This window comes from Lepeophtheirus salmonis, chromosome 3 (assembly GCF_016086655.4).
Source record: "Lepeophtheirus salmonis chromosome 3, UVic_Lsal_1.4, whole genome shotgun sequence".
NCBI classification, from domain to species: Eukaryota; Metazoa; Arthropoda; class Copepoda; order Siphonostomatoida; family Caligidae; genus Lepeophtheirus; species Lepeophtheirus salmonis.
This window is the reverse complement of record NC_052133.2, coordinates 40,605,042-40,629,053: the sequence shown is the minus strand read 5'-3', so window position 1 is coordinate 40,629,053 and position 24,012 is coordinate 40,605,042. Positions and strand designations below refer to the sequence as shown.

Below are 24,012 nucleotides of genomic sequence, written 5' to 3'. Positions count from 1 at the left end.
GGTTCGATATAAACGATTTATTTATTCGTATTGTCAATTGAATCTCAATCGTTGATTGCTTTATTGACTTCTTCTCTTCTTTAGACATTATTCCTCTTTTTAATTTATTATTGAACAGTTGTCATTTTGGCCTAATAGCGGGTTTAGTCAACTGTTGAAGTATCCTTATAACGAAATGAATCAACTATTAATTAATTACAACTTAATCATTGCAATTATTTCTAATGTATTTAATATTTTTTTCGGCAAATGTCCGTTTGGTAAAGTGACCACACAATGGGTAATTGGACATCGCTGTGCAAAAATTATTTCAATATAACTTATTTTGTTGAATAAAATTCGATGATGGATCAAGTTTCTTATTTGACGTCATTTATTTGTGTTTACTACGTTGTTTTACCAACATAAAAAAATACTATATATTTAGCCGTCAGTTGTCGATTATTCTGCTAATTTCCCCTTATTTTTAGTGTTCTGAACTTTGATTGGTTTAATTTAGATCAATTGTTTTTGTAGTTTTATAAAATAATAAATCTATTTTTGGGAAGAAATCGCTTACGGATTAATAGATTTCGTGAAACTTGAATGGCTTTAACTCTGTTTGTTTTTGTTTTTTTGCCAAAGTAAGGATAGGATTTTAGAATATGTCCTGATGGACCGTTTTAAGTCAACAACAAAGATGGGAGTTCTCTTCATGTTATAGAACATCTTGTGGATGTCTCTACTATCCCGGTCATCGATCACTAAAATGTGTTCTTGGATTAACCAAGTAAGTTATTGATTACTCCAGGACGGTAATCCACGTAAGCTAAAAACTGTAAAACGGATTAGGGCCTTTTTTATATATTTCCTTGTTAAGGAAAGGTTGTGAGATACACAAAAAGTAGTGACGTGATTTTGAAAAATAGAAAATAATTTCCTCCTTTTCACTAAGCCATCTTCAATGCATCCCTCAGCCTCCCACTCTCTCCAAAAAGAAGGTGGGAATCAACTGGTGGTAAGCTCTTTTAGCCATATATCCAACAGTTAGACTATTCGGTATGTACCTAATAGTAGGGATATTCACAGACGCTGAAGCTAAGCATGTAATCGATATTAATAAAGTTCAACATCTTGCTTCTTTCAATCAAGAAGGATGTTCCGTTACGGAAATGAGGACATTTCATTATGTGATTATATTTAAGTATTCAGGGATTTGATACAATTTGACTGAATTGAGTGAAACATCTCCTCTTTTGGTTATTAAAAAGTAACACTGATTCAAATTAAAAACCCAGAGTAAAAAAGTAGATGTGTGTAATCTGTACAGTCATTTTTGCTCATTATTATTATTAAAAAAAATACAAATGTGGGTATATAAAATAATGAAGTCGACATAAGGCATATAATAATTGAAACCTGTTAGTGAAGGCCCAAGGGCGCCTACTACAAATGGTGTAGAAGGACAGAAAAATCACTTCAATGGCATAACAAAAGTTCAAAAGGGTATTTGTCAAGGTTAATAGAAATACAAAGTTTTACCATAACGCGTGTACGACTGATGTTTGACTTCCACCACGCTTTTAATATTGACGTCATAGTAAATGAGTGGTTGCGTGTTTTGTCAAAATCTACCGATATTACTCAGCAGTCGGTACGATACATCAAATTGAAAATTCTAGCAACTCCGATTGCATGACCCTTGTATGTCTATTAACCTTGGCATTTATCATATTTTTGGAAAAAGAAATGTTAGATTTACATTGTCAAACATATATATATATATAATCAGGCCTGTGTCATTCATATATCACACCTTTATAAAAATATTTAATTACAATATCAACCCTATCATAGACCCTTTTTTATGTATAGGCATACGTTCCACTGATTGAATCAAATAAATGGGTGTTTTTTTCCATAAAAATACGACAAATGGTTGATAAATGACCTAATGATCCCATTTGTAACGGGTGCTCTTGTGCCTTCCCTTACAGGTTTCTAGTATCATTATTGAGATGTAAATTTTTTTCCTTCGACAACTCCACACAAAGAATTCCCTATCGTGTTAGCCCAAGACTCTAACAGCTTCAATTTTCTGATGAAATAAAGTACATTCTTTGAACAATATATCAGCACATGAAGGAGAAATCCTCATCTTTAAGTGCCAGGACCCTGGATGTAAATGATGTCTTGAAGATTTAGTAAGTGGAAACCCATATTTTCCATTATTTATCAGGGAGTTTGTGGTACGGTTCAAGTCATGAACAGTAATTATATTATCAGTATAGTTGATAATATTGTAGAGAAAAACGCGTGCGAGGAGACAGGGGGGAGAAAGACACATGGTATCATTGTTTAAAATACTGATGTGATTATCACTGATAATCACATCAGTATTTATCAGTTGCCTGCTTTATTATGATTTTTGAGGGTGTAACGAAAGTATTTATTAGCAAAATGTTTAATAAAGATATACTACGTATAATTGACTTAGACGATTTTTATCCCTTACAGTAGATTTGGAAACGTCACACTCCATGAAATAGTAATTTATTGTGAACCATATTCTCAGAAAAATAACTAATAAAACGACAAAATAAGAGTATTTCGAAATATATTTCAAGTTCCAAATTTAAAATAGAAGGGTTAAATTAAATATAATCTACATACTAAAAATAAACCATCATACATTTAAGTTAAATATACAAAATTAAACAATTAGAATCATATAACTAATAATAACAATAAATTATAAATACAGAATATTGAAATAATAGATTGATCCAAATAATATCTTCTTGTTCTAACATCGGAATTCAGTTCAATATGTCATAACTTGAGGTTGCAAAATACAAGCCATATACAATTGTGCACAGGATAGATATATTTCTACCGATGAGATTTTAATAATTATTAATAATAAAGTAAATCATAAAATAATGTTATATTTCAATCCATATCTTCTTCCAATCTTAGTAAGAACAGCTTTTAGAATCCCACTTTCATTTATTTTATATTTATCTAAAAAAGAAAAGTTAATCCATGCAGTCAAATTTAACTGATAAGACAATTCAGGCAACCATTCTTGACTTATTGTAGTTTTCTAACATGACATCGTAAAGATTTAGAGCAAAAGCTAATTATGTAGTAATGTCCGGCGATATTACTCCTTATTAAGAGCATCAAAAAAGATTTTTTTCTCCGCTATTTATGCTTATATAACAACATATATGCACAATTGGTCATTATAATGCTACATCCAATGCAACTACCCCCGTTGTTGTGACCATTTAAGCAGTTGTTTTTGCCTTTTATGAGTTTTCTGAACACCATTTCTTGGAGCCTATCAACCATAGCTAAGCCTTAAGTGATAAAGAAGTAATATTTATTGACTATGTAATATTGGAAAACCTAATGATCATACCCAAGTCTTTAAGTGAAGAAACTAGTCTCAGACAAACTAGTTGCAAACCATCCAAAGCCACTACCCCCGTTGTTGTGACCATTTAAGCAGTTGTTTTTACTATTTAATGAGTTGTGTATCATAATTCTTGATATGTTTAGCTAAAATAGAATCATATTTTAGGGTTAGATTTAAAAAAAATTGAATACTTACTGTTAGATAGTACAAAATTCAGAGTTTCATTTCGAAATTAGTAAATATTTTATACTTTTTACTGATAACTTGATCGTCATTTGGTGTGGACGACTCAAAACATTTTTACATGTATTTCTATAAATGACATCAGTACCAACATTCTCCATTAATTTAATGATGGCTCCTCGGGAAGGGATAGGTTTACTCGTGTATTTCTTCATAAATTTTTTGAACATAAATGATTAGCAATTGATAAGGTTATATTACATGCAATAAGCATCTTTGTGAGATCAGAGTTAAAGTTTGACTTGATGTATTCATCATTAACTTGATTTTATAGATGAATATCCATACTCTTGTTATGAGATGAGAATAATGAGTGGCGTGTAATTCTAGATAGGAGACCAAAGGCACATTTATTTGACAAATCCGACAAACCATCTGTTTCTCATCTGGTAAGTATTTACCAAATTCCTGGGCCTCCATTTTCATAAATCCAGACAGAAGGCGACGTCATTTTGGGGATTTTATTCAGTTCTCTATCGACTATCACCATCTAATATTATATTAATATTGAATAATAAAGGCGGGAATGATGATGTTCTTGATTGATAGAAGAAGATGTATATTATTTAATCAATGATGCCATAAGTATTTCTTCTCTTCTGCTCGCACGCTTTTCTATTCTTACCAAAATTATCACCCTTAATTATCAGTTATCGCTTTCATTTATAAGTCCCTAGGATTTTCTAGGACTCTTGAAAAAATATCTTATGTTTGCATTTTGTCTCACGATATACACTTTTGACGTAGAATTAAAGACAGGATCCCCATGCAATATAATTCTTTGAACTGATGCCCAAGTTTGAGGGATGGACTCCAAAAAACTATTTGATTGGTCAGAGCTGAGCATAATCCAAGAATATATACTTGAATTACACACAGCCGATCTCCATTCAAGATTGGGTTTATTGGACATATCAATTAATTTTTTTAAATATTTTTGGTAAAACTCTGTTCGAAGGTACGAATCGACCACCGAGATATTTTCTAAGTATTTTAAGAGCCGAAATATAACACTTGTGAAAGAGAAACAAAAGTCATTTGCTCTCCTCTTTATTTACCAAATCTGCCAATTATGGTAGAGATGATCCCTTGTATAGGACTAAAGGAATTATAAATGTATTATAAAAGTCAATACGTGTCTGAAGGTTCAAAATTCGACGAAAAGAGATTGTTTTATAAGCTCTAAGTATAACCCAATTTGAATCAGATTACCCTTGACTTTCCTACTCAATGCCCAAAACAGTAGTTTTTCCTTTGATAGTGCAATCCACCAGCTTTGATCTTATAATAGGACTCAATTCACTTAATGGTAGAATACTCGTTTTTCTGTGATTAATTTCTAACCCAGACTTCTATTTCATTTTTTTTTTTTAAATACAAAATAACCTCAATTCTCCTAATGAGTTGGTTTGATGAGTTGGCTTCTATAAACAACGTCACATTGTTGACGTAGAGGTAAATTATATGGGATTTGTCATCAAGTAAAATACCACAGTCACCATACTTTTGTTTAATTTTTATGGTTAATTCTTCTATGGCCATAACAAACAATAGAGGAGCAGTCGGATATCCTTGACAACAGCTTCTATTTAACATTATTGGATTACATTTTTCTCACTCTATATTAATTGTAGAGGTCCTGTTTTCTTCCTTTTAGGAGACCTTTCGGATGTGTAACAATCTTCTTATTCAATATTGTCTGAATCTGGTAGGCAATTACTCCAGATAAAATTCGATATCTCTCGTTTATCACTGTTATCAACCTCCAGTGACCAATGTCCGCCCCATCTTCCTTTTTTGGAATTAATACAATTCTTCCCTCTGTGATTGATCTAAGAAGCTTTCCGTATATTTCCATAGATTTAACAAACACATAAAATATGGAACAATCTCATCTTTAAACAAAGAATAAACTTTTCCTCCTATTCCATCAGGACCAGGAGCTTTGTTGTCCTTAAAGGTTATTTTGAATATTATTTCAGAAGAAAAAACAGGAGTTTTATTTTTCAAAAATTTATCAATCTTCTCTTGTAAGCCATTAGCTGCCCTCCTTGCAGTGAAGGATGCATTGAATTTCTCTTTTGATCTTTCCTACAGTAGTTATATATATTTATCGTCTATTAAAATCCACTTTGGGATTTTGAATATACGTGATGAAGAAACACTCCTAAACTCAAGTTCCAATATTTTATGGTCTGAAGATAGTTCAGCAAGAGACGACGTTTTTCTCGAATACATGTGAAAATATTTAAAGCTATGAAGGAACTGATAATCCATGAAAAGTTTTCGTTATTGAGATCTAATAAGAATCTTTTCTCTATACTCTATAATGAGAGGTATATCTGAAAGGAATTGAAAATTTCTTATGTACAAACAAATTATCCCTTCCTTCCAATAAATCGAGTTATTCTTGAAGAAAGAGTTTAATTATAATTGGATTGGCCCTACATAAATTATGTCAAATTGGAGAGAAGAATATATGCGGAACATTTTTACCCTCTAACAACACCAATGTACTTGATAATGACCACGAATGGTCTTTGAAGAAGTCGTTCATATATAAAAATGAAATCTGTCACTAGACGATTCACATCTACATTTCCATCTTCAATTAATGTAATGAAGGTCTTCTCAGAGATATGGAAGATCAAAATTAGTCAATCTAAAACTTCTTTTTTTTAAATAATGTAATTCTTTTTACAAAAGAAAGGTGCTATATATGGAAATTGTGCGGCAATTGTCTATCTAGGCTTTATTATTCATGCCTTGACACAATTCTTAAGTATCTATTGGAATAATAACAATATTATGAAAAAAAAAATGAAAAAAAGAACATGTAAGATTAAGATATTTAATGAGGTTCAAATGTATTTATTAAATATTATAATCCTGATTAACTTAATAAAAGTCAAAAATGCAGTCTGCTGGTTTGATTAAATAAGTAATAGGGCATCTAAGGACTTTTCATAAGTTCATAAAATGTCCAGTTATAAGAAAGGCAAATGGTACATTTAAAAAATCAACTTAAAGAAAGACAAAAAACCAAAATAAGTTATGTAAAAAAGCAAGAAACAAAATATATTTTCTAAATAAAGAACTCTAAACAAGAATGAATAAGTGTATATTGAAACTTCAAAATGAGAAAACATAGACGGGGTTTGCTGCGTCTATGTGAGAATTAAGCCTTCTTTGACCCAAAGGATTTATTATATGAATTTGTATATTTTATGCACGAGTACTTATTTTTATATTTTAAAAAATGGGATCCTTGTACAAATTACAAACTCATCCTATGACCTCCTAGCTACCTAAGCCAAATAAAAATATGGTCAACCTAGTCTATAATATATATCCTTGAGTATCTTGAAACAATATATCATTAACAAATTTAATACTTCCCAATTATTTATTTAATTTTGTATATTTATTTATAAAACTCGGAACTTTAATTTATGTAACACTTAACCTCGAGTAAATGTTTCATCAACACCGAAATATGTAGATGCAGGGATGCCACACCGAATTTTATTGAATCCCTAAAAAACTCCGAAGAAAATAATGATAGATTACAGAATATTAATACAACTTGATACACATATTGGATCAGTAATATTTCGTCCATATTCTTCACCTTAAATAATATCCGCTGATAAGTGTATACGATCATTTTCTCTATGCGTTCTAAGCCTATCTTTGTATTGTTGAGTAGCATTGCCTTGTCCAATTTCCGTTATTTAGGATGTCAGTTCCAACAAGTTCCACCTTTCCTTCTAATATATTATTTAGCCTCAGTTAAAATAAATGAAAGTGAGAACGAGTTCTGAACGAGTTGTAAACTATTAAATGAGTAGTAAACTCTTAACGCTTTAGATAAACAAAGTGTTAAGATATCATTAATATAATCAAACGACCGACATGTTGCATGTATCCAATCCAAAGATTTTAACATTTATGATAAAAATCATCCATAAGATCTTGGATAAATTCAGTGATTAACTCATATATATTATGTTTTATTCATGATTAATATTGCATATTTTTGAAGCATATTAAATAAAATTGTAAATTACTTATGTAGGATCGGTGATTGATGAATTATAATTTTTTTATACATTTTATATCATAATAATTCTAATAAACTTTCATTTAGATCATGCAATTTTATGGGTAAAAACCAGACTTTTAAGCGATCAGGAAAAAATTGCGCTCTGATCAAAAATGGCGATCAGAAATTTACTGCGATATAAGTTTATTACGATCAGGGTCATTTGCTATCAGCGATCCGATCAATTTAGTTGCGATCATATTCAAATATAGAATTTCTTTAAACCTATAATCGAGCCTATGGTAGGTCAATATCATTTCTAGACCTTCAAAGTAATCAACCAGATATCTTTTTACGTCTTGTTTGGCCGTACCCATACGTTTGGTGATTTAATTACTCTCTTTCTGCACATCATGAGGCTGGATGCCTAATCTTCAAATAAGGTCGTCAAAAAGGAACTGTTTTCTTTTTCTTGAGTCTCCTCAGTAAGAAAGGCTACTTTGAATTGAAGGAAATAATCTGAGGCGACCAGCATCCCCTCAATTCAAAGTAGGTTCTGAAGCGTTTGTCTATCCCGGGTGCATTTTTCGACGTTGTTATTCTTCTCGTCAGGGTATAGCTTTAGATATCCCCAAAAATATACCCTTGTCCCCCTGGAGCACATCAAGGATGTCAACTAGGTGCTCCATCACAAACCAAGACTTTGATGTGCTAAGACCGTGACGAGACCTAAGCCATACAAAAGCAGTCTCGAGAGCAGTCTCAAGACAAAAACGGCCTCGAGAACCACAGCACTATTACATGATATGTAATTTTGTACAAATTGATCAGATCGCATTTCTATTTCTGTTGCGATATAGCGATATAAAGATCTCGACCGGTTGCGATACTGCGATCAGCGATATAATATCGACATATCCTTATTGATCTCCGATCAGAAAAAACTCCAATCTACAAGCCTAGTAAAAGCTTAATTGAGGTAGTATTAGTCTACGCTCGATGTTTAGTTAAAATGGACTTCAGTAATTATTGCTTATTATGATTCAATAGTTGATTAACTACCAGTATGTACACAATATATGTATATATTTAACATTTGTTGATAGATCAATTGAACAATTAATACCTTCGGTATCAATGGATAAAATGTTATTTTATGGACTAAGGAATATATACTCATGACATTTTGATCTAATGCCATAAGAAAGGTTAGTATAAATGCCTAATGTAATGTGTTTTGTTTTGTTTTATTTACGGGTTCTTTATCAATATTTAACACATATTATCACCGTCTATTTTTTTCACTGGTATCTGCTAAGGAATTATTCTTATACGAATAGAGAGGCTTTAAAACATAATCCAATTATAATCTTACCCATGATTAATAATAGTAAATTTCACGTTATTCAGTCATTTGTATGTAATATAGGGGAAATACAAGAAAAATATCGCAAACAAGAATAATACAAAATGCATAGTCCCCATTTTAAGGTTGTATTTTGGAAACTCTCTGTCCGGCATCCACTCTTCTTTAATTTGATCATTTGAATTTCTAAATTCAGAGCAAAGATAGGTTTCATGACTCTATTGAAAAATGAAAGTATTTTTTTCACAAAATTTGTCTCTCTTATGAGGAATTTCTTATGGACTAAATGAATTATTTCTAGTCTGAGTCTAATTTCTAGAAAAATCTGAAGGTTTCTAAAGCTCAGGAAGCACTGAGGAACTTTGCATCTTTTTTTTTTTTCCCCGTTTTTTTTTTTTAAATCACTGAATGTAATTCCCACATGTTCTGAATGTCGGATATCCTTTAGGGTGTAAAGTATATAAAAAATAATGAGATAATCAAGTACCTATAATGGGATTAAATGGAATGATTGAAAATCCTTATATTTATTATAAAATGTGTGTAGAAGAATTACTCAAAGGCATTATATTGGAAATCCAATACAAATCTTAAGTTTTTGTTTATGCTAGGTGTCATTATTTAGCTTAGCCCCAAAAATAGTTAACAAAACTATTTAATTACTTTTATAAATAGGTGTATTTTTTAAATATATATACAGTCAAATCCAATTCCTTTTTGTTACAAAACAACTTGGTTTTTTAACTTCAACTAAACTATCTTTATAAATGAAAATGTAGATTTTTTTTTTTCATTTGTAAAAAGTCATTTAAGTATGTTAAAAATGTTATTGTTCTATTGATTTATCAAAATAAGAAAGAATTAATGCATGAAACTATGTAACTTTCATGTTTAAGTTGAATATTGAGGCCAAGGGCCGGGAGTAGAGGAACAGTTGACACTGATCCCCTAAAATCATGGATGGATACTATTCTCAAGTTTTTTTCAAAAAATTTAATTATGTCATTGAAACCTGACTAGACAAAATTACCGTAGTAGACAAAGATATAGACAGTATGATAAAATAGAATAATTAATCTCATGTGGTCTATACAATATACTTATCCTTGAAGGGAAAAAAATAAGGTAAAAAAAATGAACTAAAAGTAGAAAGGTATTGCCATCCTTATTTTAATGCCTTTATTTGCTATGTCGTATCAAATATTATCACTATGTGCTTTTGACAAAGTGTCATGAACTCGGGACCTGACTGTAATATTTTAAAAGGGGTAAATCGCGCAACCTTTCTTGGTGTAGTAAATATTATGTATGTTTCTCTTTCCCTTTCGATATAATTGTCAGTTGTCACTACTCCATAAGTTCAGTCATCTGTGTATACCTAATCAGGTTTCTAAATAAAATAAGTCACGGGATTCGGGAATAATGAGGATCTTGGTGGGTGTTAAGCGAGTCATCGACTACGCTGTCAAGATTCGTATTCGTCCAGATGGAAAGGGCGTTGTAACGGATGGAGTCAAACACTCCATGAACCCCTTCGATGAAATCGCAGTCGAAGAAGCTGTGAGGCTAAAGGAGAAGAAGATTGCTAAGGAGATCATCGTAATGACCTGTGGACCCACTCAATCCCAAGTATGATAAGTCATAATTCATATGTCTTATACCTTTGGTATTTCATTATTATTTAGGATACACTCAGAACGGCCCTAGCAATGGGTGCGGATCGAGGGATCCACGTTGAAGTCCCTCCATCAGAGGCAGAGACGATTTTACCCATCCAAATCAGTAAAATGTTTAGTGAGGTCGCTAAAAAAGAAGAAGTGGATCTAGTTATATTAGGGAAGCAGGCCATTGATGATGACTGTAATCAAACTGCTCAAATGACAGCATCTATCCTTGACTGGCCTCAAGGTGTATATGCCTCTAAACTTGAAGTAAAGGACAAAAAATTGGAGGTTATACGTGAAATCGATGGTGGCCTCGAAACTATATTGCTTGATCTCCCCGCTGTTGTATCCGCGGATCTCCGACTCAATGAACCTCGCTACGCAACTCTACCTAACATTATGAAAGCAAAGAAGAAGAAAATTGCTAAAATGAAGCCCTCTGATTTAGGAGTGGATTCAGCACCTAGAATAGAAGTAAAATAGCCCAGTGTTCTCACTCAATACACAAATATTTTTATACTTTTTTTTCTGTTTATAGGTCATCAAAGTCGAAGATCCTCCTGTAAGAGAGCCTGGCATCATCGTAGAGGACGTTGACACCCTTATCACTAAGTTAAAAGACAAGGGTCTTTAACAGATATTACTATAATAATATTAATTACCTCATATATTCTATTTATGATCACATGGTAACTCAATTTTAGAGATTCTTTTAGTTTGATTATATATTTTTATTTGGTTTTTAATGAGCTCATTTTATAAATAATCTTAAGTAATATGTATTGCAAAAAACGGACTAATTATTCCACAAGGATGTCTATAAAAGAAGTTCTACTGATCCCTCGAAGGCGAAGCCGCTTTATTTGATCCGCATCAATAAAGTTTTCATTTTCAATTGTCCGTTTATTCACTGGAGATTTATCAGTGGATACATCAAAACCCTATAATAAATTGTTCAAACGATTTTAATTTACATTATCTCATGGTTTATAATTATTGTGTCTTACTGGAAGTGTTTTTGTTATCACTTTTTGTGGTTTCTTGATTGTGCGCTCAGCGACTTTTCCACATACTATACACGGTAGTGGGTCTTTATTTGGCCCTGATGGAAAATATTCCCTTGTTTCAGGGACGGCTCTTCTTGCACCCCCATGATCTTCTTTTCTAATACGTTTCCATATGGGATGATGGGGTTTTAGTTGTATGACTTGATCGCATGTACTTTTGGAAACGATACCTCGAAAATCCATTTTTTGAAACAAGCTATTTTTACGCTTCTTGAATGACTTTCTCTTAAGATCCCAGTTATCTCCTACAAAAAAAGAAAGAACTTAATTCATCACTTTGACTACCTTCTAAGCTCTGTTTCAAATTTTATGCGTGCTCAATGTATTGTACATATTATTTGAGTGACATGTATTTACCAAGAGCGTAGGGTAAAAGTTCCCATTTGCATTCCAAGAGTTCTTCTTCAATTTCTATGGCTAGATATAGTAGCGCAAAAAAGTCCCTTCGATTCCATTGTCCTCCAAGACCTGACCATTGAAAATAACTGAAAACTGAGGCAATTAAATATGCATCTGACATCATGTAGCAAATGTCGTTCTCTAAAAGCTTGGAAATTGCCTCTCATATCCCAAAAGAAAAATAATTGAGTATATCTTCAAAAATTACCCCTAAACATACGTATATTCTTATGTCTTCGAGAAAAAGCTGGATCATGAGAGATAGACTCTTATGTGACAATCCGAAAAATAAATAACCTCTAATCTTTCATTTATGTAAGGATTATATTAAATTAATATAAAGTATATCTTAAAATAGGAATAATACGCTTATTATCAGTCTGATTTAACTAAAATGCTCCAAAGGAATTTAAGAAGATATGTACATATCATTATCATGCCTCATCAGATTCCAAAAAGTTGATAAATGACTCCATATCAAGGTCTGAGACCTCATAATTTCGCGAAGATATCTTCCTAGAGTGGTCAAAGGAAGGGATTCCTAAGCGGAGCCTTAGACGTCGTGACTTTCTTACCAATTCGTCTGACATTTTATTATTTGAAGGAAGAGGGAGGTTAAATCTTTTCGGATAAAAAAAAGAAACTTGTTTTAATTATTTGAAATTGAGGGCGGGAAAGGGGTGCCAGTTACAGTCAATAACCTTCTCATTACTCCCTAACTAATATTCGTTATTATCATTAATCAGAATTACAATCCGCTTAGTTCATCATGTCCCTTATGCTACTCGTCGATGCACTAATAGGCTCCTTCAGGATATCGGAAGAGTTACGAATCATCTTAATTACAGAGCTAGAAGAACTCGGATATGAACTTTATCTGGTAAATTGATACAATGTACTAATTTCATGAGTTATTTTTATTTTTCTTATTAGGATGATCCCGATATAGAGGAGTTACTTCGGGAAATACTATTTCAAATAATTTCTCAATCCTTTTTACATTAATGAATAATTCATTAAGATAATGAGGATAATTAATTACGACTGTACTACTTATTAAAAGCATATATTATGTAATTTCAAAAATGGTTAGTGGGTAAAAATCATGTGTCTTCTTTTTATCACAGCACAAGTCTATTAAATATTTCTTTTACTTAAAAAAAACATAAATATGATAAACTACACAACTCTACATAAATTACACCTAATTAATTTATATTATTATCAAACAGAATGAATTAATGATATTTATTAACAGCATTTACAATGCTGTAAATTAAATATGATGATGAAGAAAGTGAATCCACGTTTTGTGTGTATTTTGTCATGAGGCAGGACTGTGATTAGGTGTGGCTCTAGAGAAAACTTTTAAAGAACTAGGTTCCATGAAGGACAACCCGCGTTGGGCATCATCAAAATAAGAGCGACTGTTGTCACTGGATTCGTTTTCCTGATAAATAAATATATTATTATAAAAATAATGATGTGTATTCTCAACAAAAGGATCTTACTATTTTTTCAAATTCATTCATGGCATTCTTGAATCCATTGTGGATTTCTGAATTAAATGGTTGAAAAACAAGATAGTGAGGGTCATCTTGAGATATTTCAGGATCAATCTCGTAGAGGCGTAGCTTCCACTCTTCAATACAAGCATTCACCTTCGTTTTGAATTCGTTCACATTAGATTCGTATCTACATTAATGTATAAAAAACAAATCTGGTTGGTTGCTGACTGTTAAATATTAAATTACATGGAAGTTGTATATAAAAAAAAAATGACTGACAAGAGAGAGTTGTGATGGATAAAGAGATGTTCATCTTTCATTTCAAGGAACAACAACAAAGGAAAGAAAACATTCTTTTAAACATCAACACGACTAGGAACAACAATGGTTATAATTAAATAATTAATGACTTACAATTCTGCAGCTTCAGAATCTGAAGGATTTGTAATATCAATTTTCTTATAAAACACTTTTCTCATATAGTTGACAATCTGCCAAATATGATTGATATTCCTTCTCCATTTTCGAAACACTCTTTTTAAATCCAATTCAAATGAAAAGGGATCGATCAATGGATGATACAATTTATGCTCAAAATACAATTTCTAAAGAGAAAGTGGCAAACTAAATTATTGTAGTCAATATATGTATGTACTATGATGGTATTTGGATCAGACTTACGGGAGTGTCGCCATCTGGATAATTATCGGGGATGATGATTTGAAATCGAAAAATTCCGCCTTGATAATTTCCTGAACGAACAAACATGACTCCATACCATTCTAACAAGAGACAGAATATTAATATTTTTTTTAATAAATATAGGAAGAAACTATATTTATAAATACATTTTTAAAGTTAAATTATATGTAGATGATTGATTAATCTATTAGACAACTAAAACACGACATCAAGGACGTCTTTCTATATTATAATAATATCATGCACAATGGAAGAAAAACCACGAAAAATAATTTTATTTAAAAAAATATATATATTTATTTATAAATGTGATTCTATTTTTGACAGAGAGATTACCTACAAATATACAGTAATACCTTGACATACGGATTTATTTCGTTCTTGGACCGAGCTCATGAGCATTGGAGTCTAAGCAACTCTCGTGTCCCGTCAACAACTCTCAATCCGCTCGTATTGCAAAAAAAATAAACGTTTTTTATGCCAATGCAAATTTTTGCTCAGGAACCAGCTCATATCAATGTTAATTTCGTCCAGTTTAGTCTCATCTTTATTTTGTAAGGAAAATAAAGGATTTGCTTTCATCAGCCGAAATATTAAAAAAAAAAAAATATTTTGTATTCGTCTCGTTATCTTCATGCAAAAAACATTTGTTGACAAATACATTTGGTCTAGTCCTAGATGACAAAATTAACACTTGCTCGTATGCTGAGGCACTCGTATCTCAAGGTATTACTTATATACTTATTTCAACAAATAAGTATAAATGCTTACTTAAAGGCGATATGGCCGAAGGAATGATGTAAACTCCTGGTAACTTTTGCTTCTGTAGCAGATTATACTCTGCAAGAAGGGAGTATTCAAGGAAGAATGGGGCGTAGCTATGGTTTCCCTTGGGAGTGCATGTCTTTTTGTCAATCATTTTAGCGGAGAGAGACAATTGTGCATCCATATCCGGAACAGGCGGTAATATTTTCCTCATAGAGCCCCGTGCTGATCCTTGACGACGGAAATAAGATCCTTGGGAGGAGGAGGATGATGAACTTGGATTTGAACTGACCTAGAATAATGATGTGATAAGGAAGAGGATTAATAATTAGGATATAAATGCTTATCAAACATTATTTGAAAGATAAATAGTGAATATAAAAGAGTAGATATTATGTAATGTATATACGATCAAATTATAATACATCCTACAATAGTAATAGTATTTACAATGTCAAAAGTATGATGAAGGAATGATGCACGGGAAAAAGTGTATGTATAATGATGATAATAATTATTATTAATCATTATTATTGTAACTCCACTACCAAGGCTAGATAATAACAAACATTCAACAACAAAAAAAAAATATCAACATCACAAACAAATACAAATACACCCCTATATGTGCTGAGTTAACTCAAAAGCAACCCAGAATGATTTTCCTAAAAATTAAATCTGGTTTACATATTTTGTATACTTTTATTAATTATCGTTGATTTATATATACTAATCATTCTGATTACTCCGTTGGAGTTGCCGCAAATTACACTCCATGTAGTACAAATTCATCAGTATTTTTACTTACATATGTTCGCACAAAAACAAGCTAGAATGGTTCGTCTTCAAATGGAGTATGGAATACATTTTTATTATTCTACTAACTATATTTCATTTCCTCTCAGCAAATTATGCGTCAGTTTTATTCAATATGTGTCCCGTCAGTACAAAAGCAAGCTAGAATGATTTCCCTCAAAATTAAGTCGGTATAACATATGTTGTATTCTTCGACAAATTATCGCTGATTTCCATCAACAAAATAATGTGATTAATCCTTAGAGAGCAAAAATGCATCGTCATAATGAAAATTAATTAGAAATTCATAGATGTTTTGTACTTGAAAGGGGGGGCCTAGTCTCCCACCATTTTTATTACTGGGGAAACAAAAGGTGTAGTTAACTTTGCCCGAATATTTAGGTCTATTTTTTTGTTTTATGACCTTTTTTAAAAGATAATTGAACCTTTGATAACTTTTTTAAAGAAAATACATTTTTAACGATCTTAACCTCGCGGAACCTCGTCTAGGAATACTGCTCTTAAGTATAGTTAACATTCTTGAATATATCTCATATCTTAACTGATTACATTCTTTTGAATACAATAATTGGTCCTTTCATGAATTTTGTTCAAGATTGTTTTTTATTTTAACTCACTAAATAATATTTATAAGGTAGGTAATTGAAATCATTTCAAAAACACCTCAAGATCCAAAAACGCATATGGCTCTAGAAATACATAAATGAGACACATCAATTCATCGCTTACAAAGATTGTTTTGAGGTTTCTGTGGTGGAAGATATGTGTAGAGATGTATAGTTACAACACAAAAAAGTAAAGGAATGATTTCCTTGCTTTCAACAGCAACATTCATTTGTTACAAATTAATTATTATATTTGCAATGTTTTTATGAATTTGGGGGTAGTAGTTCATTATACCATGTAGGTGGAGGGGATACTTTAGGCGGAGCAGGTGTCGCGCGTTTTGCCCTCACAATTACTGCTATTAGTGAAGCACTAATTGGCACACTTATTAATAGAGTGTAACTTCATTTTTTTTCTTTATTAGTAGTTCTCAGTGGAATAGGAGTGAATAATAAATAATATAATTCATTCTTTGCGCCTTTGATTGGTACTTTAAAACAAATAAACTAATATCTCATCATCCTCGAGCAGTTTTGCTTGAACGACGATTATGTACATAATATAATAGTGGAGCTAGGGTGTCATAAAGAAAGATGGCGTCTATTTACTCTCTCTCTTTCTATGTACATTATAATATAAATACACAATAACAATTAGCTAAGCATATGTGTAATGATATGCACATCATATTAAATAAATACATCATAATATATTCAAATCAAATCAATCGATAAAGTTTCACTTATAGATATCTTGTGAGTACACACTGTAGTCTTATGTCGCACGTTATACGAGTAGTATAGGCAGCATACTGCCACATTTAAAACGGTACTATACTAAATTGGTATTGGAACAAAGTACTTGGAGAGCAAGTACGCCAAACAAAAAAATGGCTTGCTATTGACGTAACCCCCGAATTTAAGAGGTACCTCTCAAACAAAATTGTATTTTATACTAATGTCCTCTAATTTCTAAGCCTAACCTTAATCCGAAATAAAATTTATGCGGACGGCCCATTAAGTGCTTGTGAATTGCACTTAACGACATTTTTGTTTTATATTTTTAGTCAAACAAGTAATGAAATGTACTTAAATACCGATACCTATTTTGGTACCTTTTTTTAGAGAAGAAATCCTAATAAAAAAAATTTCCTCTTAACCTTTTTTTATTTTATTTTAATTCTCCATTTGGGGGGCTGTCCCCCCCCCATGCGGACGCCCCTGCAGGGCTGAAATATAGGTGTCGTGACAACACTAATGTCCTGTTTTCGAATTAATAATGTTTCTCTCTTTCATATAGACTTTTCTTTTCGAGTTTTGGGTCGAAATTGGCCATTTACAGGCCTCTATCAAAGATAATATTCCTCCTTTATGTACAAAACTATCCCTCCGACCTTTAGCTATATTACGTATGATAAAGTATGGGGAGCCGCTAATCATTGAGCACATCATAAAAGACCCTATAATTTATTGAAACAAGTTACACAATATTTGTTACCCATAAACCAAATACTAATAAATATACTTAAAAGTTACAATTTTTGATTCATAGGTTTGTCATATTTGGAACGGTACTTAAGGCCCAAGAATGGCAAATTCAAATCATTTTTTTTTAAAAATTAGAATGGCTTGAGATGCCTCAAACTTTTCCAACATTAATGAAGTTACTTTTTAGATTGTGCCCAATTGTTTACATGCAGTGAAAACGGAAATACATTGTACACAGCTAGAGAAACTGAAAAGACATGCTATGCAACATTTCCTCCAAGCTACAGGTCAGATCTCTTTTTCACCCCAAAAAACAACTCCTTCAAGGCATTAATCATATACCTACATACATATGTATCTAGGTATAATAATGCCTTGTTCACATGATTTCTACCGCATTAAGAGTCATCATAGCAGTAAGTAATTAGTGTATGTGAGGAAACGCGATTTATGTACAATTGAGTATATTTAAGTTGATTCACTTCCTGGCTCAGCTACTACAAGAATTTCCCTCTTACAACACTCGTAAATAACTAATAATTAGAGATGTGAATATTTACTAAATTGCGTTGAGCGTAAATTTAAAAAAAAAAGCTTTCACGTGACGTCACAATTTTGATGTAGTCCATTTTAGAGTCCTAAACAACCAAGTTTTATAACAATTTTTCATTAATATTAAGGGGAAAAAATAGAACCAACGAATAAGGACTCAAACCTAACGTTCTATAAATTGTTTATAGCCCAATTGCCTAGTTTTATTATATGACTCTAAAATGTATTAAAAATTAACAATTGCAATGGAAATAATAAGCTATTTTTCTCTAATTATCCTACTTTTCTCGTTCCAAATCGATAAAGAAAAAAAATTGCACAAATCAACCCATTTTTTATTCAATTCAAATATCATTGTTCAACACGAGCATCAAGTGGTATCCAATGCAGTTTTTGAGTATTTTCTATTTATTAAACTATTTTATGGAGTTTCATCCAGGTTTATTGGAAATTTGTCCATTTTATGTAGTAAAAATATCAACTTTGAGCCCCCAATATAGTGTCTCCTTCAACTATGATGCAATTTATGACTTCATTAAAAATCCTGGCAACTTGCAAGATATCGGTGGTATAATTGTTTATACATTTCCCTATTTTGACCATTCAAACGTATAAGCGATCACACTAGCTTATAATGATATCTGACAGCAGATGAGTCATCTCTTAAAGTGACAATATTTCTATGAAATTTTCTCAGGCCTGGTTTTTGGGCTCACCGCAATTTGGCCAATATTCACATCCCTAATAATACGTAACAAACAAACTAACTACACATTTTACTTCCAAATAAATCATAAACAAGAGAGTGAGAGAGAGAGATTACGCAAATCAAAGCATACAGAGAGAGAAAATAATTACATATTTTGTATCGTTATTTTGTAATACATAATATATTATAATATCCTGCATACATCGTATTTCATGTCCATTTAAATAAAATTCTCTAAATGAACAAATACATGAATGTATTTGTATAATATTAGAGTGGTTCATAAATTTTGTTTTTTCGAAACCTTGGGCCGCAAAAATGGTTTTTAAATGAGTATTTCTGTTACTCATTTAAAAAATATATATGACCAAACCGCGTATAGCGCGCACCTTTTTAGCATTTTATGTATAATATTGGACTTTTTGAAGAGGGTTTCCCTTAGTCAAAAGACTATATTTTTATTGAATATCATGGCCTTCACTTACGCTACGGAACGGTTAGATATTATTTCTCGTTGTATAGTATCGCCCCCAACATTTCGATAGAAAAAAAAAAAAATTAAGAACCAGTCTAATGGGCATTGTACAAATCATATAATGTCGATGTGTGTAAAGCCTTTATCTAAGTCAAGGAAAGTAGGTATGAATAAAGCGCGACGGCTTTTTTTCTATCATCTATACACCCACACATTGACAACCAACCTACAACTCAATTTTTCGGACCAAAAGAACCATACTGAGTAGTGACTCAGTATTATTGCATGATGTTAATTAACACAAAGGCAAGCTATAATGATTACCCTCAAAATAGACTCTGGATTACATTTATCTCTTATTTCACTTCATATGTACAATGATTGTCGCAAATTGCAATAAACAAAGTAGCACACATTCATCAGTAGCAATACATCTGTGATGATGATTTAACACAAAGGCAAGCTGGAATGATTTTTTCTCAAAATGGAGTACATGTACATTAGGTTCATTTCTTTAAACAAATTATTTTGATTAACCCTTCTGGAGACGTCACAAATTACAAATTAAAGAGGTCAAAATTCCTCGTCTCAATGAAATCTAATTATAAGTTGATATATTATACTGAAAAGGGATCTTACTAGTACAATTGATTTGAATATAAAGCCTATTCAGTAATAATGCTACATTTTCTCCATTCCTTGCTTTGTGTTCAAGAGCTAACTCATCATCACATATGTATGTTTGATTAATAGCAGAATAAAATATAATAATGATCAACTCCTTACGCCATGCCAGCTGTGATATCCTAGATCCGAATTGGATTTGAGAAACTGCATAGGAGAGGATGATGAATCCATAAAGCCCAAAAAAAGCAAATGCCGGTTCTCCTTGTGCTTGCTTGAGAGTAACTTAATAAATAGGTATGCTTCACTTCATCAAGTTGAAGGGGATACGGACAACTGAGGAGAGAGAGAGGGGAAACGAGTTTGATTCAAGTCGAGAAGAAGGAGAGACGACGACACAGCAGTGGAGGTGGTAGTGGTGATGATGATGATGATGATTCATGCGGCACGGCTTAAGTACAATCGACTACTAAATAAGTAAGTAATACTATGAATCCCTCCTACCTTTACTTTTCATTACTTTTGTTATTATTATGTTAAAGCTACAGGTTTAAAGTAAAAAAATAATACAGAAAAGCAGAAGAGAGGGGGGAGAGAGAATGAAAATATCATGCCCGGAACAAAGCATGAAAAGCGCACTAATGGTACACTATTATTATTATTATTGTTAATAATATGTAACGCAGGAGTACTACGAACAAAACCACATAAAAAATAAAGGTAGATAGGATCCATCAATCCATCTACATATCATCCATCTTCAATAAGTCAAACTTAGCATTAATGGTCGTGGTATTATGGTATTGAAGAGCAATTTATATACAACATACATCATGAGTAGTTACATCGTATTATTATTGACATTGGTACTGGTAGGTACTGATAGGACCACATAATAATAATAAGCAGTCATCATAATTGCCAATTGATACGTAGGGGAGACCGGGAAACTTGTACAAAATACCTCTTTTTTTTATTATCCAATATTCAAAAAACGCTACATCCACTAAATTGTATCATATAATGACGATTATATTATGAAACACAACCTATGATTTTTGTTATTTTTTCTTTGAGATATTGAATAAAAACTCATTTGAAAGGATTAAAAGTAATATTCATTGAAGGAGCAATATTTTTGTAATATTACAGTCCGTTTCCCAATGCTTTTTGCTCTAAATTACAAGTCTGTGACTAGGAAAAGCTTGTCAAATTTCTATTTCAAAAAATAAAAATACCCTGTCAAAATTTGGATTTTTTGTTCACAAATTGAAATTAATAATATGAATTGCTTTTAAAAAAAATATGTACGCAAGTTTTTCTTCCCCCTACTACCGTCGTACGTACTTTGTAGATAGCCCCTAACACCACTGATAAATTATATCATTTTAATTATTGATTTTTTTTGCAATTACTTCAAATAATTGGATCAAAATTCCAATCTTCGCTCATTGAGAAGAAGAAATTTGAGATATTGGTACGCTTAGTTTATCATTGTTATTGCTGTAAATTGAATTATTTTATTGATCCTTTTCCTATTAGTTGATATAATTCGATCAAAATTAAAAACTCACTCAGTGAGGATACATTTAAGATATTTAAACGCTCAGTACAAAGGGGTCAGTTGCAACAAGATCTGCAATTTTCTTTCCTATCCTTTTTTCTTCTTTATTACTCAATATATTTTCGCTTAACAGCAAACATTTTTAATAGCCAGGGCAGAGCTTTGAAGAGGATTTGAGAGTGAATTTCCATGATCTATAATAAAAACAATACTATATCTAGGGGTGTCTAGAGAGTAGTGTGGACTGGAGGGGCTGTAGCAGCCCCTTCCCAAATTAAGAAATGTTTCCTTTTTACTAGAAAATTCAATATTTGATTATTTTTTTAATTGAATTTTCTGTGAATAGCTATGGATTTTTGAAAAAGTTTTACCAAAAATTTGATATTTGAAATTTTTTTGTGAACAGCTGGAGATTTTGAATTTTTTTTCTACATGATTTAATTTTGTGAGAATATCTACAGATTTTTGAAATTTAAAAAAAAAAAATTTAATAATTAAATGTTTTTTTCTAAAGGATTTAATTTTTTGTAAACAGCAGTGGATTTTTGATGACAAAAAATCCAAAAATCAAGACCCTAAAGAATCTAGGGATATTACAAAATTCTGAGCGACATCCCTGGTTGCAACGATCCTCAGGTCCAGAGACAGCTGCACCATTTGTTTTTTGTACCAAAACTACTCACTTCCCATCGTATAATCTCTAAATAGAATGAAACAATAGTAGACATATGTTGACATGCCGTGTGATTAACTGAACCGAAAGTAAAGTCTTGGAACTCCCTCGGGTCTCCCCTACTTAATTATCTACATAAATGTAACTCCAATTTCACTAAAGGGGTTAAGCATTCCACATAGTTATGCAAGAAGTATTATGAAAAAATTATGTACATATAATAATATGGATAAAATTATTATTACCGACTGACGCTAGAAAATGAATCAATAATAACTGACACATTAATACGAAATTGCATATAAAAATGTTTAAGGAGAGAAGCAAAGAAAGAAGATATACATGATGATGAAAGTGCAGTAAGAATTGTTTCTAACAGGGGTCTCCGCAGGATTATATATATATATATAATGGGGGCTTGGTTTTTAGATTTTTTTAGAAAAAAAAATTCTTAAATTACAATTTTTTGGAAAAAATTTCAAAAATCCTCAGCCATTCGCAAACAAATCAATTTTTTGAAAAAAAAATTTCTAAAATCCATGGCTATTCTCAAAAAATTAAATTTTTTGGCAAAAAGTTTCAAACATAAAAATTTTGAAAAAAAAAAATCAAATATTAGATTTTTTGGAGAAAAATTTCAAAAATTCCAACCTGTTTAAAAAAAAACTGAAATCTCAAATTAAATTTTATATATAAAATTGTTTTTTTTAAATTTCAGTTTTTTCTGAACAAGTTGGGATTTTTGAAATTTTTCTCCGAAAAATCTAATATTTGATTTTTTTTTTCAAAAATTTTATGTTTGAAACTTTTTGCCAAAAATATTTAATTTTTTAAGAATAGCTATGGATTTTTGAAATTTTTATCCCCAAAATTAAGATTTGAATTTTTTTCCCAAAATATTTAATTTTTTGTAAACAACTCAATATTTTGTTGACAATTTTTTTTTTTTTTTTTTTAATATTTCATTTTTTTGTAAGAATTAAAAAAATTCCTTATTTTTTTTTTTTGGGGGGGGGGGATTATACAACCCCTCCAGCCGCACCCCCTGCGGACACCCCTGTCCAAGGAAGGAGTATAATACACCTATGTTTGTATGTCATTCACATCCATGACAACATAATTTTAATGTCAATATGAAACAACTGCGTTGTTGGCACGATCAAAACTAAGGTTACTTACCTACATCGATAGAGTACAAATTACTTAACTAAATAATATACAAAGTGACTTGTTCCTAACTCAAATGTTTTAATTTGTTTTTTTAATGCATTAGATCCCTTTTTTCTCCTCTTCTCCAAACTTGCTTTTCACTATATTCATACTAGAGAGCTTCTTCATTTGTCA

The 24,012-nt window shown here is 31.4% G+C and overlaps 3 protein-coding genes and 2 long non-coding RNA genes across 8 annotated transcripts; 2 read left to right on the top strand and 3 right to left on the bottom strand.

Annotated features, from left to right (window-relative positions):
- Window positions 1-7,033: 7,033 nt before the first annotated feature.
- LOC139904866 (uncharacterized) lies at window positions 7,034-7,509 on the bottom strand. The gene is made up of 2 exons (XR_011779117.1): window positions 7,233-7,509; window positions 7,034-7,182 (listed from the first exon to the last, which is right to left on the bottom strand). It is a non-coding gene; the product is annotated as an uncharacterized lncRNA (long non-coding RNA).
- A 2,854-nt stretch (window positions 7,510-10,363) lies between these two features.
- On the top strand, window positions 10,364-11,699 carry Etfb (Electron transfer flavoprotein beta subunit). Its single transcript, XM_040709293.2, has 3 exons — window positions 10,364-10,686; window positions 10,743-11,195; window positions 11,260-11,699. The coding sequence occupies exons 1-3, from the start codon at window positions 10,480-10,482 to the stop codon at window positions 11,353-11,355; spliced, it is 756 nt and encodes a 251-aa protein (XP_040565227.1). The 5' UTR covers window positions 10,364-10,479; the 3' UTR covers window positions 11,356-11,699.
- Window positions 11,438-13,093, bottom strand: LOC121115119 (speedy protein A). Its single transcript, XM_071887400.1, has 3 exons — window positions 12,146-13,093; window positions 11,729-12,033; window positions 11,438-11,662 (listed from the first exon to the last, which is right to left on the bottom strand). Exons 1-3 carry the CDS (start codon window positions 12,309-12,311, stop codon window positions 11,522-11,524), a joined length of 612 nt encoding a protein of 203 aa, XP_071743501.1. The 5' UTR covers window positions 12,312-13,093; the 3' UTR covers window positions 11,438-11,521.
- A 144-nt stretch (window positions 13,094-13,237) lies between these two features.
- Window positions 13,238-23,986, bottom strand: LOC121115117 (AKT-interacting protein). 3 transcript variants are annotated; one of them, XM_071887398.1, is made up of 6 exons: window positions 23,848-23,986; window positions 15,169-15,454; window positions 14,377-14,477; window positions 14,110-14,300; window positions 13,699-13,882; window positions 13,238-13,637 (listed from the first exon to the last, which is right to left on the bottom strand). In XM_071887398.1, the coding sequence occupies exons 2-6, from the start codon at window positions 15,374-15,376 to the stop codon at window positions 13,512-13,514; spliced, it is 810 nt and encodes a 269-aa protein (XP_071743499.1). In that variant the 5' UTR covers window positions 15,377-15,454; window positions 23,848-23,986; the 3' UTR covers window positions 13,238-13,511. The 3 variants fall into 3 exon arrangements, with proteins under 3 accessions (XP_071743499.1, XP_040565223.1, XP_040565222.1); XM_040709289.2 differs by lacking the exon at window positions 23,848-23,986 and adding an exon at window positions 20,594-20,727; XM_040709288.2 differs by lacking the exon at window positions 23,848-23,986 and adding an exon at window positions 15,613-15,746.
- LOC139905010 (uncharacterized) lies at window positions 17,148-23,313 on the top strand. 2 transcript variants are annotated; one of them, XR_011779427.1, is made up of 3 exons: window positions 17,148-17,509; window positions 18,136-20,908; window positions 20,974-23,313. It is a non-coding gene; the product is annotated as an uncharacterized lncRNA (long non-coding RNA). The 2 variants fall into 2 exon arrangements; XR_011779428.1 differs by having other exon boundaries at window positions 17,149-17,509; window positions 18,259-20,908.
- Window positions 23,987-24,012: the final 26 nt, after the last annotated feature.